We start from the raw sequence: 19,822 nt of genomic DNA on the forward strand, positions 1-19,822 counted from the left end.
CTAAAGTGACTTTCCCATTTTGTTAATTAACCTTAAGAGCAATTTACAGTTTGGGGGCCAGTGACACTGGAAATGGAGGGTCGACCTTTTTGAGGGCAAACACCAACTTTGTGAGAGACAGTAAATTTTCATGCTAACAGTATTGGCTGAGAGACATAGTTCCCCATTTTTTGACACATGCTAGACATAAGATCATCCAAATGCTTTTCTGAATGCATTCTGATAAATTTATCTATGGTTACATGCCTTCCCAGCCCTTGATGAACAGCACATACTCTAATGTAACAGTTGTAATTATGATACTGATCAGACCAACCAGGTATTTTTAAGACATGAAAACCAGACGAATTCTTTAGTTTCAAACACAAAATCAGAGGCATGTTAGGTCTGTGCCAGACAGACTTCTGTTGTTACCTTAACAAGTCTGTATACTTCAGGCATTGCTTGTATTTCTATTTTGCCAGGAGATTTTATTCTTTAGTTTGAGGATTCTCCCTGAATGGGGGAGGGAAAGGTTGCTATCACTGTGAACAAGAAGTATTTCTTTCTGACATATTAAGCATTAAGAGGATTATGTAAAGACAAGGCATATTGCAGAAGGAGATGCTCTTAATATAGCTTTTACCATGAACCCACGACCTGCCAAAATTTAGGAGAGTTAAAAAACCTATTGCTTTGACAATCTTTTCATTAAAAAAAAATCATCTTGTAAAAAGATCAAGGAATTCATTCACTGTTATTTACATAAGATTCAAACTTTCCTGCTTAAAATCATGAATCATTGAATGTCACATCTGCGGGATATCTAGGCAGATGCCATTAATCCAAGTCATTTTGCAAATTCCAATTTCATTTGGATTAAATCTACAACTAAGTCAGTGAATAGCATATACTGTACACACATTAAGGCTGGTGACTACTACAGTCTCTTGGGTAGATAAACTAAGTACAGATTAGCCAGGTCTAAGTGTATGTCCTCATCTGGGGAGGAAAAGTTATCCTGACATTTCAGAGGTGAATCAGTAGCCATGAAAAATGGTTGAACATTTGTATTACAAAAGAGATACTATGGCACAGTCCCAAAGGTGCATTCCATATAAATTAATTCGCTACAGAAATTATTTCGACAACAGGTACTGCACTTCTGAGGTGATATGGCTGCTCAGTGATGAGTGCTTGATGATCAGTGGTAGGCACTGGTAATATCCTTCATGCTGAGTAACTTTTATTACTATTTAGATTTACAGTATATACATATGTGTTTGTATCTACACTTGGGGCTTGATCCTCTTAACCTACTTGACCTAAGGTGGTCTGTTTACTATAATTTCTTCCTTTGGAGCTCTGTGTTATTTGGATGAAAGAAATAGGCAAACAAGTGTTTTGGGTATCCTGCCACATGACAGGAAGGACTATGCCTGGCTTTTGACCACACTTGAACCTCTGCATATGCTTTGTTCTTACCTGACACTCATGCCACCATGCCATACTATAAAGAATTAAGGCCAAGGGCACTGTATGATCTTGCTGTCTGTGAGGATCCTATAGGCCGTTCTGGATTTGTCAAGTCCACCTGCAATACACAGTTCTTTTGAATCCATTCCCATTGCTGTATCAAAGATACAGAATCTTCTGAATCTTACTGATTCAGAAGCCTCTGTTTGTATGCAAACCTCTTCCTCCCGGCATAATCCTTCTGGATTTGTACAGAATGACTTCTTTTCCAAAATTGAACCTGAATGTTGCTATGGCTAAAGAAGCCTGCATGTTCCTGGACTTTTTCAGCAGATTAAAATAAGGCAGTGTCTTTCATGGAACTGCCAAGAAGGACAGTCTCCTCCGGTCCCATCCAAAACACAGAGCATCTTTGACTCACAGTGTGGTATGCCTAAGACTATGCAGGTTCTTTAAGTAGTGCATATGCGTAACTGGACCAGACGTAAAGTCACGTGCACTTTTGCAGACCAGGCCCTAAGAAGATGAATTTAAGTATTTGTTGTCACCGTGCCACATTCAGTCATCCAATCAGCAGCAACCCTACACAGCAAACAGCCTACACAAAAGAGCATTCTAAATAACCTCACTAAAATAATATAGCTGCAAGACACCTTATGGAGAGGCGAAACACTCTAATCCACTCATCCTGTTGCACCACCAGAAATTAAGGCTCAGTGTGCTCATCAGACAACACAGATGATGCCAGCACAAAAACTAAAAACCAGTAAGATTTTCATGGAAGCAATAGGTATTTTAGCTGAAATAACTCAATATAACAGCAATGTACAGGAAAGGACAATCATCTGCAGAGATGCTTAGTACTTGGAAATGTTACAACAGAACACCATTAATTCTTGCATTTCTTTGAAGTTTCTTGACATATTATATCCATACAAAGAGTTCATCATGATTAAGAAAAATATCCCGACCTTAGTAAAATAAACATGCTTCAAATTTCCATATTTGAAACTCAAATGGCCACATGTGCAATAAAACTAAACTCCATTTAAGGCAAGTAATATATGTTACTTCTAAAATTTCTCAACATTAAATATCAGAAAGGGCTCCCAAACCCCCAAACTTATCTGAAGATAAACATCATAGGCACCGTCAAAGAAAACAGAAGCTAATCTAGCTGGAGTTTCACTTTCCTGATCTGAGGAGAAATCCTGCAGTACCTGCAGATGGCATTGAAGCAGCAGACAGAATTCAATGCTACTAGTCTAGCAAATCCTGACAGACTTCCACAGCTGGAGATCAGGCAAGTGATAAACAGAAAGGCACCGATCAAGTTCTCCACGACACTTGTGACAAAACAAATTTTTTTCCTTCTGGGGTGGGTGACAGCCAGGGCTAAGTGTGATGGCAGGACTCAAAGGTCATGTATTTTGTCATTTAAAGGCAAGTACATGCTCTCTCCTAAAGCCAGCCACATTGTAACACTCCATGCTAAGTCCATGCTAAGAGGTGACCACAGCCACAGGGATTCTCTTGGGGGGAAGTATCTGAGCACCGATGGGCACATAAATATTGGCCCAGGATGGCTTGGGGCTGAGCAGTTCCTTGGTGGCTGCTTCAGAGAACACAGTGAATGTTCTGAGTCTGAGCAACAGCTGGAGTTATGATGAGCAGCCTCGGCAGAAAAACACAGCTATGTGGGGCTCAGTGTGCTCATAAGCCACTCTTTACCATGGGGTACATGGAGTCTGTGCTACGAAAGACATGTAACTGAGAAATTGTGCCATATTGTTTGGTGTGTTTTCTTCAAAATGCAGCTCTTCAAAAATGGGGGACGGGAAAAAAAAAAAGGCAGCAAGGACAAATTAATCAACCATTTGTATCAGTGGCTACTTCTACTTGTATCTTCTATTGAGAGTGTCTTTTGTACTCACATTTTCTTATTACGTAAGCAAATTAGATTAGAAAATAACAGTAAAAGGGTTCAACTAATGACTTGGACAAGAACAGTCCATTGAAAGTCACTGGTGCTGCTGATTTGAGTAAAGGCAGCAAATCTGATTGCAAAAAAATATATTTCCAATATAGGAAAAAAACACCTAAATATGTGAAAACAACTGAAGATGAATAAAAATGCACTGAGTGCAAGCACAGTTGATATGAACTGGCCTTGACCTCATCTGACCCAAATTAAACTCCAATTATTGTGGGATTAATTCTTCTGGCATGAAAAACACAGCCTGTCAACAGGAACTGAAAACATCCTATAAATCAAGAAACGTTAAAGCCTAGTTGAGGATTATGCATGAAGAGTGAGCGGATTATGATAGGAAACAGTTCTTAGCCTGATGAGCAGCAAACTCAGCTTCCCAGATAAAGGAAATTGCATGTAATGCTCCCATACAGCCTGGAAGAAAATGTTGCAAGCTTCTGCTAGATGAAAAAGATATGAAAGTCAAAATCTGTGGGATGAAGCCTCCCCATGCAAAGCCAACAACTGTTATAAATATCTGTCTCTGTGTGTGTGCAGCTGAAATTAACACATTTTCCTTCCTAAGTGGATTACTGTTTGCCATATTTTTTCCTTATCTATTTACTGTCAGTAACAGAATGCAATTTTCCACCATCTCTTTTAAGTTCTTGCTATCAGCATATCTCCTTTTCAGGCCTTCCTTTTGCTTGATACTGTAGGTTGCACTGTTGGTGAGGAGCTGAACGAGACATAAAGTTATTTAAGAAGACAGGAGATAAAGAAATGCATGCAATTTGTTGAAACTTATTGCACACGAAGGAATGCTGTCTTTCTCCGACCACATGCGGACAACACAACTCCTCCCTGTGCTCCAGTGGAGAAGTAACAGGGAGATGGCACATTAATATGGAAACTTCTGTGACGTGTCCATGCTCGTAGTAAAAATTCTCCACGTCTATGGTTTGCCCTCATTCATTCCAGTTCAGGAAAGCCCCTGTGTATGTGCTTAAGCTCTGCTGAAGTCATCAGGATTTCAGTACGAGCTTAAAGTTAAGAATCTATTGTGAGCTTTCCTGAACAGGGATCTGTGCTTATTGCACTTAGTTCAATCAACCCATAAGATTTTGGTTTCTGAGTTTTTCAGTACAAGAATAGAAAGGGTATGTTTGTGCATTAAGATCAGTTCTTTATAGTATTTCTAGTATATGAAAATGTTTGGAGCGTGATACAGAACAATTCATTCTGAAGAGACATCAGTGTATATTGTACCTCTGCGCACGTACATGTCTATACTCAGAAGAATTTTGCTCAATATTGAAGAAATGTTCACCTTTGTTTGGATCAATGCCGTAGCTGACTATTTCTGTAGCACAGTGTCCAGAATAACTGAATTATCCATGGAAGGGATACTGTCCATGTGGATGGCACACAGTCATTATGACAAGTGAGCGCTATTCCGCACCCAGTGAAGTCCTTGTTGAGTGTACTGAACTAAATGCTCCATACTGCTGTGCAAGGTGATAGGTCCCATCAATGCATCCAAGTCGTTAAAAAAATCTGCAGAAAAAAAAACCCCACATCAGAAGAGTGAATCTTTATTTGCTACTTGTCACCCTTTAACAGATTTTATTCTCTTGCAAATTGAGTCAGGCTGAAGATTCCATGGGAATGAAAGTTTAATGCTGGTGAGATTAATTTTAAAGCCCTGTGGTTCATGATGTTACAGGCTGGTGCACAACAATTTTCTTTTCAAAGAACAAAGCAGTGAGTTCTTCAGCTTTGCTAGCTTTGCTTTTCATTGAGTCTCGAGAAAGCAAACAGACTCTGGGCAAGATTTATTCTGAGATTGAGGGCAAGTAGATCAAAAAGTCCACGCACAAGTGTCCAATGACACATTTGTGATATGCTAGCCATTTAAGCTAGACAGAGAAATAGAGGCCTGTACAACATGGCCAACCCAGCCTAAAGAGTAATTTGGCTAACTAGCCAGTCACAACTAAGAATCACAGAATGGTTTGGGTTGGAAGCGACCTTAAAGATCAGCCAGTTCCAACCCCTGTGCCATGGATAGGGACAATTCAATTGTCTACTCAAAGGCATGTAGTGCCCATTTGGGATGCTCTCAGGGAATTGATACAGTCTGGACTGGCTGATCTAACACAGGATGTGCAGGAGAGTTCTGGAGTGACAGTTTAGGTAAGGATACCTCAGTGAATTGTATCCCTGTCTCCCTTTCAGGGTGGACTAAACAGCACCCTGAACTGCTGTTTGTATTGAACAAAGCTCCATCAAATGCAATGGGAGATGAGCCCCCTACTCATATCTCCATACCTTCACTTAGGTGCCCTTGCTTTGACTCTGATCTTACCCATGTCCCTGCCTTAAATATACAAATTAACCTGAAAATCTAGGAATACTTCACCATCAAGTCAGATGCTGAGGCATTTACTCATGCTCAGTTCATCTAAGAGAACTTTGCTGCAGGCACATTGTTCCAATTGGTGTCTGCTACAGATGGGGCAGGGCTAGGGGCTATTCATTCCTTCTGCAGAAAGAAGGTGTGCTCCTGCATTTTGACATGGTCTGGTTAAACATATCCCATGCAGCTCCATGACTTTGGGGGCAGGAAGCTGTTTTCCCTCCCACAAACCTTTCTCTCTAGAATGCACGGATGGTAATAAGTGTTACTCACATCCAAGTCTGTGACCTGTCTGTCACAAGTCCTGGCTCAACTCTTCTGAGTAAGATAGCTATCTAAACTGCCTTTTTGGGCTATTTTGGAACAGAGTAGGAGCAGACTGAAGAAAGAAATAATCTCTGCAGTCCTACTTTGCAGACAGGTTTCATATCAAAATAGTTATTTTCCTGATCCAAATCATGTGAGAGTCTTCTAGGATAGTCCATTGCCTTGCCTCACTCACCTCTGTTTTCCTTGGCCAGGTTGTCAGCCATCTCCCAGTAGTCATAGCTGTGCAGGATGCTGTTGGTGATGCTGACATGGTTGGCGGCCATCTGATGAATGCGCTGCGGGATGCTGATGATGGGAGATGGGGAAGGGGCCCCTGTGCTCCCCTGGGATCCTACAGAACTGACTGGAGAAGGGCTAGGGGACATAGGTGATGGAGTTCCTGTGCTCCTAGAAACCAATGTTAATACATTGTTTATTTAAAAGGTGTTGGGATTAAAACTATGAGATCATCAGAACATACCTCAGGTAAAAATATATGATTTCTAACTGCCAATCTGATATAAGTTTCTGTGCAACTTACTTTCCACTGGCACCCCAAGGAGATGGGTTCTGGGCAGCTTTTGATGAATTCTGGAAAGGAAGGAGTAATTCACAATGCATATCATTTATGTAAGACCACAAAAGGAAAATATTAAAGAGTATAAAATACAGAAATCTAAAGAAAGTGATGCAATTGCATCTCGTGATGTCAATCAGTCAGCCTAGTTTGATGTTATGAGGAAGCAGTGCTGCAGAACAGACTTGAAACATAGTCTTTTAAACACCCTGGCACAGGGGCTGATTAGAAAAACATTAGGTGAAATGGAAATTTTTCACAGAAATCCTGGGAATTCAGAAAAAATATGCTGCAGGACTCTTTGCAAAGTTTAGGCTGGAATTTCTTGTGATGAAGAAAATCAGAAACATTTCCTCCCACTCTCCTGCCCCCAGCGACAAATGCCATTCCCCTAGGACCTGCAAGACTGTGTAAATCTGCTCAGCCTGGTATCCACAGGGATCTGAATCTGAGGATCTGCAGCTCAGGAGGGTGTTTTAACCACCAGGCTCAAAAATCTTGCTCATGATTGCTCCTCATGGAGCTGTTCCCCTTGGTCCAAGCATGGCAGCATTCACAAGGTCAGAGAAACTGCCCACATACATTGGTGGTTTTCATAGATGAAGGATTCCCCAGAGTACCCCAGAAGGGGCCATTTGATCATTTAGTGTGGTCTCTTGTATGCCTGGAGTCATTAAGACTCTGGTATACTGTGCTTAGCTAAAGAATTTCATTACTTGAGGAGACTACCTTGTACAAGCACTATATTTACAGAGCAAGAGAAATTCAGGTGTCAGCAGTAATGGAGACTGGATAGCTAAAATGATTTTAGTAGAGTTAGAACACCAGGAGCTGGAGGGGATTCAGTCACTGGTTCCTGATCATTGAACCTATGGAAAAACTCCACCTCTCTCCCAAGTGACTGATGTAGTCCTAGGCCTGAGAAAAAGAAGCGTAAGGAACCAAGCTTTCCTAGCCCCTCCCATCCGTGGTCTCACATTCAGCAATGGCCAGTCTGATTCTTCAGAGGAAAGTAACCTCCTTGTGCTCCCTGAAACCAAACCTGCAGGTAATCGTGTGCTGGAGAACAGCCCTCTCTTCTTGACATCCACGTAAGACCAGACAAAGTCCTTCAGTTTGAGATCTGTTTTTGGATACTGTTTTAAATGCAAGGCTGCAGGTGTTGTAAACTGCAGGAGTTACAAGCAGTACAACAGTACAAAACCTCTTAGTCTCTCACGGCTTAGGAAGGAAAATGGTAAACAAGGGACTTCAGATGTTCATGGATTTCAAGGCCAGGAGTAATCCTGCGGTGCACACAATCTGCAATGTCTGTTCCACCAATCATAGCATTTCTAAAAGAAGCTAAATTGCCTTAAAAAAATGTCCTATTTTATTCCTTCTAAAATTGACAGATAGCCATACCGAAATTCTTAGACACTATTTATCCTTGTTCTTCTGTGTCCTGTCCTATGTTTAGCAGGCCTCACAATTAGGAAAACAAATGCTGTTTCACAGTTTCAAGATCAAATCTTCCTAACTTCAGTGCTAGCTCTGGGACTTTGTTGGTCCAAAGCCAGCAAAACCGCATGTAATCTGCAAATTATCAGCTCTGTTTCCATGAACACAATGACCTCTTAACCCATTCAGCACTGAACTGGACACATCTCCTGAGCCTCCCTTCAAAAAAGTTTGTTTTCCCAGTTTTAACATGTCTTCTGAACTGCCTCTTGAGCTTCCACACCTTTTATGTGCACCCCAACACTGGCTGTGTTTCAGCAGTGATCATAGCAGTGCTGTGTGTACCCTTTCATTCTTCCTGCATTTTTACACTGGGTCTTCTATGTCCCAGGTACATGATATGTAAAATAATCTCTGGAGTGTCCCACAAGGGGTTCTTCCTTCAGAAGGTTTTCTTTTTTTAAATTTTCTTTTGACAGGAAAAGCTAAGGTGTGAAAAGATAAAAAAGGAAAATTTCTCATTTACCATCTTAAATAGAACCAACCTGGGAATCCTCAGCATTTGATCCTGCTGCAGAATAGATTTTTTTCCCCCTTTCTTTTCTAATCTCTCAGAACTACTTGTCTTCAACTTTCTAGTGTAATAGAAATTGTGAACCTGTTGTTTACTTAAAGAGTTGGAAACAGGAAAATTTGAACACTGGAGTCAAGGATACTTCCACTGTAAATGTAACCTCAACCTCTGCCTTACCGTACAACTTCCCAAACACCTTTTTTCTCATGTTTTGGGTATATTGCTTCAGCTTCCTCTCAGTTGCACCAGAAAGGTGGGGGTAAGGATTCTAAAGAGTATAATGTTGTAAGGGACCATCTCTTATCCCACTTTCCCTACTGCAAACTGTTCTCCTAGTTTCTTTATGCTCTCATATGTGCCTGGCCCCTGAATATGTGTGCCTTCTTTTTAATTCTCTGATGCTTTTTTTTTTACAATGGAAATAAAACATTTATAGGAGATATAAATAGTATTTTTTCTTTTCTAAAGGAAAAGCGTGTCTAATTTTCCCTGCAAATGTGTGACAAGCTTTAAAATCTTTCTCTGATTGATAATATATGAGGAACTTCTTAATGCAGCCAGCATTTCATGTCACTTGGTTTTGAAAGCTTTTAGATACTAAATATGAAAAGAGTGGAGAATTGGCCTGTTTTCCACTGAAAATTATAGCAAATGGATTTTTTTTTTCAATTTTTGCTTTTAAAGGTGAGAATACTTTCTAATGTGAAGCTATGCTATCATTGTGTCAGCAGGAGCTCTGCAAAAAACCAAACTCTTCTTGGCTACAGTAGAGTCTAAGTCCATTTTATGTTTGCTGTGAAACAGTCTCTGTCTGCTAGCAGGAGACATTTTACATGGTTGAGAGCTATTCTTAATACAGCTATTCTCTGAACTGGTCAAGAAAAATAAAGTACTTCAATAGGCACATATTTCTTTCCCTTGAAATCAAGTAATTGTTAGAGAAACATAACGTGTTGAATTATATATTGCTAAATTTTTCAAGCAATTACATTGACTTCAATTTCTATTTGACAATAACAGATCTGTCAATTCCCTTCCCTGTCTTCATGTGTTCAGAATTTGTTCATAAGCATTCATGCTTGTATTTGAATTTTTTATTAACAAAATGTCAAAGGATGGATGTTTTTCATTTCAAGGTTCTTCTGTCTGCAAAAAAAACCCCAGCAGATGAGGCCTATGTTCAAAGATAAATGACTGTTCAGGCCTCGCAGAGCAGTTTGTCTTAAAACATTTGTATGGTCATTCTTTTTTTGGCTGTTTTTTAATTAAGAAGATAAAGGCTAATTTTTGTGTTTGTACATCACATGCTGGATGGATTGACTGCAAGGTGAACTTCACCTGAAAGATTTTGTGCTTGAGATACTTTCCAGAGAAAGGCTGCCTGTCAAAGGAAATATATTAAAATACTAAGAGAGACTTCCAGTCTTTTTCAAAATAAACAGTGCTTGGACTTGTCAGAAGTGAAAAATGGAAGCAGTAACAGGTGAAGCAAAGCAGGAGGGGGAAGCCAACAGTGCCATATCAAGTACGTGGCAGGTGGTCTGTCTGATGCTCCTGTACAACTCTTGCTGAACTCAGTGTGGGCTGTTTCACAGATCCCTGGGTAAGATGTCCCACTGCACTGTCCTACCCACTGATGCTACTGAGTGGAAGACCTGCATCTGAGGACTGATCTAGATCGAAGTCTTCAACTCGTGGGAGGTACAATCCCAAAGGGGGTTCTCAGAGCAAAATCTGCAAAATGTATTCACAACAGAGCTGGACAGCACTAGACAAGTGACCAAGAGTAATCTGAAATACCTGTTTGTTAGTACAAATTTATCATCCTTTGTGAAGGGTCACAGTTTGTAATTTTCAAAGAGGGACCCTTGTGAAGACAACTGAACTAGAGCTCAGATGTTGCCATGGGAGCCTATAGTAAAACACCACTGACTTCACAGGCGAAAAACTAATCCCAGCACAGCTACTGCTTTAGTAAGATACTGTATCTCCTGTAAAGACCCACTGGTCTTAAAAAAAGCCATAAATAATGCACCTTGAAATACTCAATAAGAGCTTTTGAATACTTGACCGCGTGGTCTCTCTTGAGGCGGAACATCCTCCAGTACAGAAGGGCCAGGCAGCGGTAACTGGAATATAAGGGACAGCAGAAAATGAAGGGTGATTCCTGAACAGAAATCCCACAGAATATCTTAAATCCTCAAACTAATACAGAGTGGAAGGCTGACGGCACCTTGCTTACAGTTTTTATCACCATTTCTTGGCAGTACTTTACACTTTGCCTTGAATTCATGAGCAGAGCTAGGTACTACAGCCAGGGCAGGTCATGCTGACAAATGCTACCAGTGAGGTGCTAAACAAACTACACTCAGAAAGGTCTGGGCTCCCAGGCCTTCATTCTGGCTTGAAGCCTGCACACTTGACCAAAAGCCTCTCCCATGAAAAGAGACATGCTGGAACTCAACATACTTTTTTTTTTTTTTTTTTTTTTTTTTTTTTTTTTTTTTTTTTTTTTTTTTTCCCCTGCAAATGCATAAACAGCTTTTTGAGATATCTTATCTTGGGACTTTATTGCCATAGCCTGGAGCCTGTGTAGTGAACTCGAGTTATAGCAGATGTATTTTGTATACTCCCAGTGGTCCCTTCCAGCAGCTGGAGATATCTGGCACAGATTTCAGTAGCCAAGCTTCTCTGTAGGAAACCAGAAAGGAGAGTGTGTTGGAACCTGGAGGCTATTCCCAGGCCACTTGCCTGATTTGGTCCCCAGAGGAAACCAGCAGTGGGATGGAAAACTCAACATGCTGTACTGGTACTGTCTGCCCCTGTGCTCCTCATTAGTCTGCAGAGTGCCACACACCTTTAAAACTACCTAATTAAATAAGAGTAATGGCTATTGACTATAGTTATGTAGCACAATAGTCAGTATTCAGGACACATATACTTTTCTTTGCTAGTGGCTTTAGGTATACCAGTCTATTTTCCAAATCGACAATCACCACCACCTCTTCCCAGCAAGGTTTTTGGATTGAAAACGTGTGAAAACTGGGGCAAGTGTGAAAGTGCCCCACAGTAATGCTGATTTGAAGCAAAAACCATGTGTGTTTTGCTTTTCCTTCGGCAGCAGAGGCCTCGTTTTTAAAAGCAGTATTTAGTCTTGGGGCCAATCCGGAGCACCAGAAAGTGCCTTGAGTTTGGAAGTGCAGAGTGCTCCCCATCTCCCCGCGCCCAAGAGCTGCCCGCAAGTCAGCGAACGCCTCGAATTAGCAAATCGTCCCCGAACAAACCCAGCGGCCGGCAGAGCTGCCGGGGCCGCCCGGCGGCTGTCGGGAGCGCGGCGGTGGAATCCCGGCCGCGGCCGCTGGAGGACAGTGTCTCCCCAGGAGAAGCGGGCCGGGAGCGGGCGGCAGGGCTGGCAGCCTGCCCCGCGGGATGCGGCGGCCGCGCAGCCCCCGCCATCGCTCTCCCCCTGTCACCTTCACAGGTACGGCACATATGCAAATGGTGTCAGCTCATCTGCTGGCTGGCAGACGGTGAGTTAAGATTGCCATTCATCGCCCGGAGAAGGCTCCGTCTGCTTTCCCTCGCGCTGACCTTTCTCCTGCTGGAACAGATGCGGCGGCTCCCTGCATTTGGATGGGCCTCCGCACGTACCGAAGCGCTCCGGCAGCTCTCGGCAAGCCTTTGTAATATGGCTTTATATGTCCTTTTTTAACCGTTCTTTAGTCATTCTCACACCTAAGCGTTTTTAAGGTGATCGCCACTAATGAATTCTGAGGGCCTCCCGATGGCACAGAAAACCAGTGACAGAGAAAGGGCATTAAAAAAAAAACCCAAAAAACCCAAAAAAACCAACCAAAGAAAAAAACCACCCACACAAACCCCCCCCCCCCCCCCGCCTCCAACCAAAAAAACACAACCTCTGAATATTTTGTTCCTTTTTATACAAGTGATTAATTAGGACTCCTTCTTTATGGAGGCTAAAGATGCATTTAATTTGGATTTTTAACAGATGGTTAATAGATGTTAAAAACACACTTGCTGATTGTAAATGTCCACTTACTGAGACTCAGTAACCATGTAATAGGTATTTTATGTATTAAGTACAAAGATATTAAAAATTGATTTTAATAACATTCTAGTATTTTACTAGCAATCAGAAACCATCCTATAGAATCTAAGGTGCTTACATACATATTTAGAAATCTCAGTTTAATAGATAATCCAAGAGGCTTAATTATCCCCATCACCATATTGCCCTTCATATACTATAAATTTAATTTACGATTATTGAGCCTAAAATGTCAGCCACAAAAGAACTTACCGAGCTGTTGGTACAAAAGTACATCACTCATAAAAACAACAAACCATCAGGCATTTAAAAATTAATTACACTGACGTACCATAGCCAACCTGTCACAGTCAATAAATAAGTATGAATTGCTTATTTACAGAGACAGAATGCAGACTTGGTACAGTGATGCAATGGACCTTCCCAGAGAAGAAAGTATTCTCTTAATTTCAATAGAGAACATAATTCTATCTGACTGCATCCAACATCTGATTTTCAAGAACTGGCTCATTGCAGAAAAGAAGCTTTTTGAGGAAAGCTTGATCTACTAACCATAATGCTACCAGCTGTTTGTCTTCTGGCGTGGCGTTGGGGCCTGAGTGGGTTTTTAGTCTCACTGCATACCTTAAGCAAGAAGAAAAAAGCCAAATGTGAGTTAACTGAGACAGCTTTATATTACTGATCAGAGAGCTATGCTGCCAAGGTGGTTTCATCTGCCCCTTTATACGTATTTATTCAAGTTACCAGACACACATGTGTTTTTCCTGGTTGTGTTTCAGAGCTGTTTTACCATTAGCAGTGCACCCGTGCACTCTTTTAACAGCCATGAACTCCCTTGATCATCCATCAGTCCAGAGGGCAGCCTAGCTGGCAAGGAGACACTGTCCTACCAAAATAACCTCTGCTGCTGCAGAGACCCAGTTACACAGAGTTCATGCAGAAAGGGCTTTGGAGCATTTGAAGGCAGCCAGCCTGCCTGGAAGCTGGTGCTGACCTCACCCTGCCAGTTCTGAGTGCGTCTATCCAGATTTGCTCCTCCGAGCACAGCACGCAGAGGGGGAACATGTGGCTCAGAGCTATTTTTGCTCACATGACATTACATTCAAACTCTATAAATATTAAAGATCCACAGAGGTAGCACTGGTGTTCCAAGAGTGTATGTGCTATGCAATCACAAATTGGTTTCTGGAAATCTCAGCTTCCAGCTGAATACCTGAACAACAGACAAGGTTAGAACAACACACAGTGCTTCTGGGCTCACTTCCAGAAAAATACCTGTTCCCCATAATTAGCTGCTTGCAATTTTTTCTTACCTTTGCTTTCAAATTCTAATTTTGGTATCTGTGCAAAGATTCAGTATGAACATTTTGTTTCTACAGGCATACCTAGCAAACCACTTATTTTTCTGAGTTGCAGTGAGATGAACAGCAATTCACATTACAACATAGCCACAGCTATACACATTATTGAAAGCTATGGATCTGCAAGCAAAATTCATTTCCAGAGTTAGGGCCATATATTTTCTACCATGAGAAAAGACAGGGCAGACAAAGAAAGATCCTTCTGCCTTTAAAAAGAATTACTGAGATGAAAAAAAAAAAAAAAAAAAAAAAAAGGAAAAAATGCAGAGATGGAATGTACTATTCTCTTACAGAAAAAAAAGTATTTGATTTTGTTCAATAACCTTCCAGTTAGAAAGCTGGCCTCAATCCATGGAAATGCATGAGAAGACAGCCCTAAGTGCAATAAAATGCCAGTGGAATTATTAACATGCGAGAAAATCTTCACATCAACACTAGGTCCAAAAGAATGCTTTTGTTTTAGAAGCTCTGATTCATTATGAATATGATTAAAAATGAAAACATGTTACTTCTTATGAGCCTAATCCTGACAAGAACTGCATGGTTGACTCTCCTGGGGAATGATACCATGGTTTGTGTCAGTGCCGATTCCTCCACTAATGTGTCTGGGGTAACTCTCTTGCAGAGTCCCTCAGCTGCTGCAATGATTTTGACCTTTGTTTTCTCTACCAATGACACTGCCAATAACAATAATTTTAAGTACCAACTATAATGGAGAAAAGGATTTAAGAGACATACTTTCTTCAGAGGGACTGTGGAAGGCACCGAATTGTAGACTGCCCTGTTTGGAGAGCCATGAAGGTGACCAAAGGTAGGGGTAGCTCTGGGGTGAGCTGCACTCCTGACTTCGCTGGCTACATTAGGAGCACACATAGCAAATGGACTTTGAGTGTCATTTTTTCTATCACTGTTCACATCTTCTTTCAGGTAATATTTAAACAGCAATCTTAAACACGTTGTAGTATTTTTCAAGTTACCACTCCATGAGACTGTTTTGTTATTACGGATTACTGGCTTCCTCCACTGTGTAGCTCTGGACTTAATCCTGAAACTCTTGAAGTAATTTGCAACTCAAGTAATAGGAGAATCTTTGGGGGGTTTTGTTCGTGGTTTTGTTTGTTTCTTTCAGTTTTTTTCATTCTTCACAGTTTCTTGATTTAATTTTGGAAAAAAAATCACAGATAATACATATACATTACATATGGCTAACCAGGTGCCTGTAAGGAGTTCACTTCTACCCTTTGACTGGAGGTATGAAAATAGGTGATAATGCAGATGAGCATGTTTGCACAGAGTAACCCCTGCGGTCATCTCCTTCTCTTCCTACCTGATGAGTTCAACTGTTTCTGAATACATGGTGTAAGGGGATTTAGATTCCATTGGGCCTTGTTCCATTGCATTTCCACACTCAATAAACGATAGTGCTGCTTCTGCATAATTCAGTGCCTTTCCAAACTTCTCCACCTAGAGGGAAAAAATAAGGACACGGAGATGTAGTGTAATCATCAAGATGTCGTTACATTTGATGGGATTTTCTCAAGAAATACTGTAAACTTGACACAAGTTGATATATCTTCAGGTTCACAATTTTTCCTGTGAGAAAGCTAATACCCATCAAACCCTGTCCATCAGTGAAAATCATAAGATACAGAAAATAGAGCTAGAGAAGCTTTGAGGTATTATTTGTTCCACACTCTTGTGTCCGAAGAAGGGTCAGCTCTGCCTAGGACATTCCCAACAGTGTTTGTCAAAGCTCTTCCAGTGCTGGAAATTCCACAAACTCATGCTGCCTTTTGTTCCAGCTTTCGTCTTTCATTAAAAAGGGCATCACACATCCTTGCAAGTGTAGTTTTTTATCACTCAACAAAGAATAGTAATGGATATAGAGAACTAAGAGGAGAGAATTACTTTGACTACTAACTCTTATACAAAGGCTCATCTTTGTTGTCCTGTATTCTTTATCCCTACCATTTTCAGCATTGTTCTCCTCTTGTCAGGAAATTGCTTTCTATATCCTCCTTGTCTTTCAGGGGCTGCTCTGCTACCTCAGCATCTTCTGCCATCCTCCTTCCTTGCCACATTTCTTCTCCTTTTTTTGGTACTTCTTTGACTTTGTGTGTGTATTTGTGCACTTGCATGCATAACCCTGTATATGCAAATATGCATCTAATGTTTATATGTGTACACTTGCATGCCACTTATCTGCCCTCAAAATTTCATTTTTGATGTGAAGAGAGAGATGAATCATACTAATACCTCTCTGTCCTGACTTCTCTCTCCTTCAGTCGGAACTCCTGCGGTACATAAAGCCCATTAATGGACTGGATGCATTTGGTTGAAATCTGATGCACGCAGTGAAAGGTTAATGGACCTTATTCTTTTCCAAGGGATAAAGATTTTAAATAGTAACTTTGGAATGGCACACTAGCTTCAATCTATTTTAGGTTCTTCTATGACTCCCACTGCGATCATACCAGAGAACTTCACAAACTTTTTATTATATTTCTCCCCCTGATGCTCCAGTGCGGGTGGAAGTGCTATTATCCCAATTTCACAGATGGGGGGACTGAGGAGCAGAGACTTAGAGTAATTTTCAAGCTGCTCACTCTAAATGTCTGTGTCAGATAGTGCAGTGCCAAAGTAGGAGGTGTCGAGCCCAGCAAGGTGATTCAAAGTGCCTGGAAGCACTTTAGCAATATGGCATTTTTCCCAGGATGCCTACACAGCCAGGGAGGGAGAGGAAGCACCTGCAAAGGGCTTTTCACAAGGTGTAAGTAAGGTGCTGGTCCACTGTGTAGGGAAGCTGAATGTGGAGGATATTTCAACCACCTGATACTGATAGAAAGCTATTTAAACTGTGCCTAGGTGACTTTTATGCATCAAACTTGTGGCACAGCAGAGAATAATGCTTGCAACTCCTCTTTCTGGGAGTCTACCATAAAAAAATTCCTCTCCAGGCTAAGAATTTCCTTTGCATATTAAGTGATCCTTTCCATTCTGTTTAAAGCAACTCACTAAAATGCACCATTTGTACTTCTCCACAATATTTTCTGATTTTAAGACTCACTTTAGAATAATATGAAACTGAATAAACCATAGAAATTTGTGCTAATAAATTCAGGTAGAGTGGAAAACTCGGTGTTAGTGTTCTAAGTTAAGGACCTGCTTCTGCTTGCCTGGCCTTCCTACATTCTGCTCAGCTGAGAAAAAAGACGTGAAGAAACAGAGGCTCTGAGCCACCATTCTCCTTTCCTGATGGTATGACAGCAAAGTGTCTGTCTGACAGAGCAAGGCAGGAATGCAGCTTCCCCTAGCTGCAAAGCAGCCACGCTAATGCACAGTCCCACTCCATATACTGCCATCCCAAAGACCTTCTGTTGTGCTGGCTTATCTGAGGCACCAGAAAAACACAGCCTTGGAGAGAACTGAGGGACAGCTAAGCAGAGCTCTGCTGCAGCACTGCATACTTAGTTGCACCCATTTGTTTGGAAAGAAAAGCATCTCTTCAGTGCTCCATATAACCTCAAATTCGCCTTTTTCTTACTGCCTACATTTTTAGAAAGGTCAAAGCCGAGGTCAAGAATCTGTTTGTTGCAACAGTACTTTGTGTGCTAGGTGTTCCTCTAGGGTTACAAAGCTTCCTTGTGTGCTTCTGATCATGTTGGGAAACATCTGCCATGAAATCAAGATTCTTTTGGCACTGAAAAGCCAAAGCTCTTAAAAAAAAGTACAAATACCTCAGCTACCAGACCAAATTTGGAGATGCAATTATAGGACTTAGCCAGCTAGTTAAACTGAGAAGATAGGTATGTAGATTCGTTATGCAGCCTCCATTACTATAGTTACTAATTAAAGCAAAGGGATAAATGGAAAGTTTTATTTATCCAGCCCTTTATCTCAGTAAGTCATTATTTGTTAAGTCATAGTTTATTGGGCTATGAACATTTGATTATATAAACATTTCTTAATTTAACAAGCCTAGCCATCCTTATAATAGATTTTATAATTACCTCAGCAATACTGCACTGATGAAGAAACTGCATTACAAAAATTATTTGGAGCAATGTAACTGGAAAGAAAATGTTCTCACCATTGCATCTGCTTTATGCTTCTTCCGTTTAGCTTCCTGCATAAAGTAATCTGCATTGCGTGGTCTACCAGGGGAAAATAAGAAGACATTTTATTATTTTCTGAAGTGCGGAATATTTTAAGGTTATTTTTCCCTTCTTTTAAACCTGATTTGCAAACATTTTTTATGAAGAAAATACACTTATCATGTAACCATGCATCTTCTATTTTCAAATGGCTGCCTGTGGAGACAATAGCATTTATGGCTGTTCTCATTCTTTAGAAGTCAGTGATTCAAGTAAAGAAAGGCTAATAAAATGCATTTTTATGGATTCTATAAACTGCTTCCCAAATTAGTGCAGTTTAGATCTGCAAAATGGATACACATGTTAAGCAGAACAAGATACTCTGTCTTCTCCTCTCCCTGGTGCTTGCTTACCTCTTCTTCTATTCCTCTATGTATATATATTGTTATTTGCCTTGGCTTCTCCCTCTTTTCAAAACAAGTGTGTGTTTAATCTCTCCACTTTGAAAACACACATTGAACCTGCTTGCCTCCCCAACTACATCTCTCTCTTGTCCCTTTTATCTGTTAGCATGCTGAGTGCTGTTTACTTTTGCTGGCTGGAGTTCATCTCTGACTCAGTGCTGGGCCACCTGCTGCAATTACACTGGCACTCCTCGTGCCAATTTCTCCATTGATTTCTCCTCAGAAACAGATCTGGGAGACTCCATCCCTTCCTTAACCTACCTAACCTACTGACTGCAGGGCACAAAAGCAACTTCTGTTGCTGTCCAGAAATTCACAAGCACGTTTTGTAACCAGATCTATCCGCTCTCATTCAAACTGGAAACAAACTGATGTCTCCTTGTCACCACATCAGTGAGCTCCTCATGGCTGAAGCTAATTCCTTCATCTCCTCCCACAAACTCTCACTATAGCACCTTTTTAAGCCACTGTGGAGAACAGCCATTTGCCATGTCATTTCAGACCATAACTTTGCATCTTCAGTCATTGCCTCTCATAAAAGTCTTCACATTTCCTGACCCTGCAGATTCTTCCTGTATCATGTATGTGGCAGGTGACCTCCTTTCTCTACTCAGCTAAAATATGTCCTGGTTCTTCTCAGCTTACACTGTGGTTACTACATCCTTGTCTCTCTCAGACAGGGAAGTTTTGACTTGCAAAATGGTTTTCTTAATATTGGTTAGAGTGTCATTCCTTTGTCCTCATCTCAAGAAAAATGAGATATTCCTGAGTATCTGGAGTATGAATTCTGATGTTTTTACTACTCATGCTTTTAAGAACTTGGTGTTGTAAATGATAAGTTATCACTGCCACTCAGCAATCTGTTGTACGTTAACTCCAATAGGCAGCTCAGCTTCACTCACTCACTCACTCACTCACTCACTCACTCACTCACTCACTCACTCACCCACTCACTCACTCACTCACCCACTCACTCCCCCCTCCCATGGGATGGGGGAGAGAATCAAGGGAGTAAAAGCGAGGAAGAGTAAGAAAGTAAGAAAACTTGCACATTTAGATAAAGGCAGACTAACAGATAAAGCAAAGCA

The 19,822-nt window shown here is 41.0% G+C and overlaps 1 protein-coding gene across 3 annotated transcripts in view; it reads right to left on the minus strand.

Annotated features, from left to right (window-relative positions):
* Positions 1 to 3,448: 3,448 nt before the first annotated feature.
* AFF3 (ALF transcription elongation factor 3) overlaps positions 3,449 to 19,822 on the minus strand; it is a 329,088-nt gene continuing 312,714 nt past the window's right edge. For all 3 annotated transcript variants that reach the window (XM_040055430.1, XM_040055428.1, XM_040055429.1), the window contains exons 15-21: positions 18,267 to 18,330; positions 15,504 to 15,640; positions 13,368 to 13,439; positions 10,782 to 10,875; positions 6,697 to 6,746; positions 6,349 to 6,563; positions 3,449 to 4,984 (exon numbers count right to left, since the gene is read on the minus strand). In XM_040055430.1, the coding sequence (XP_039911364.1) occupies positions 4,863 to 4,984; positions 6,349 to 6,563; positions 6,697 to 6,746; positions 10,782 to 10,875; positions 13,368 to 13,439; positions 15,504 to 15,640; positions 18,267 to 18,330 (754 nt within the window). In that variant the 3' untranslated portion in view covers positions 3,449 to 4,862. The remainder of the gene's footprint in view (positions 4,985 to 6,348; positions 6,564 to 6,696; positions 6,747 to 10,781; positions 10,876 to 13,367; positions 13,440 to 15,503; positions 15,641 to 18,266; positions 18,331 to 19,822) is intronic.

The sequence above is a fragment of the Hirundo rustica genome, chromosome 2 (assembly GCF_015227805.2).
Source record: "Hirundo rustica isolate bHirRus1 chromosome 2, bHirRus1.pri.v3, whole genome shotgun sequence".
In the NCBI taxonomy this organism is placed as follows: Eukaryota; Metazoa; Chordata; class Aves; order Passeriformes; family Hirundinidae; genus Hirundo; species Hirundo rustica.